General features: G+C 44.2%; 1 protein-coding gene across 1 annotated transcript in view; it reads left to right on the top strand.

The window, feature by feature from the left end:
• EMH_0053600 (uncharacterized protein) overlaps positions 1–145 on the top strand; it is a gene marked incomplete at both ends in the record, with an annotated part of 516 nt that extends 371 nt beyond the window's left edge. Inside the window, one exon of the mRNA XM_013497027.1 lies at positions 1–145. Coding sequence (XP_013352481.1) covers positions 1–145 — 145 coding nt within the window.
• Positions 146–251: the final 106 nt, after the last annotated feature.

Raw genomic sequence — 251 nt, forward strand, 5'->3', positions numbered from 1 at the left:
ATGTGGTGACGCTTCGCCTGTCAAGTGTTCAACTCAGCAGCAGCAGCAGCAGCAGCAACTGCAGCAGCAGCAGCAGCAGCAGCAACAGCAGCAACAGGCACCGAGCCGGAAGCACAGGGCTGGCTATCTGCAGTTGCCGCAGTAGCAGCTGCAGGCGTATTTGCGTTTGTTAGGGAGAAATTATATAAATATTTTATTAAATAACTGAATATTTATATTATATAAATAAATAAATACTCTAAACACACAAA

This window comes from Eimeria mitis, genomic scaffold (assembly GCF_000499745.2).
Source record: "Eimeria mitis Houghton genomic scaffold, Emh_scaff2421, whole genome shotgun sequence".
Taxonomy (NCBI): domain Eukaryota; phylum Apicomplexa; class Conoidasida; order Eucoccidiorida; family Eimeriidae; genus Eimeria; species Eimeria mitis.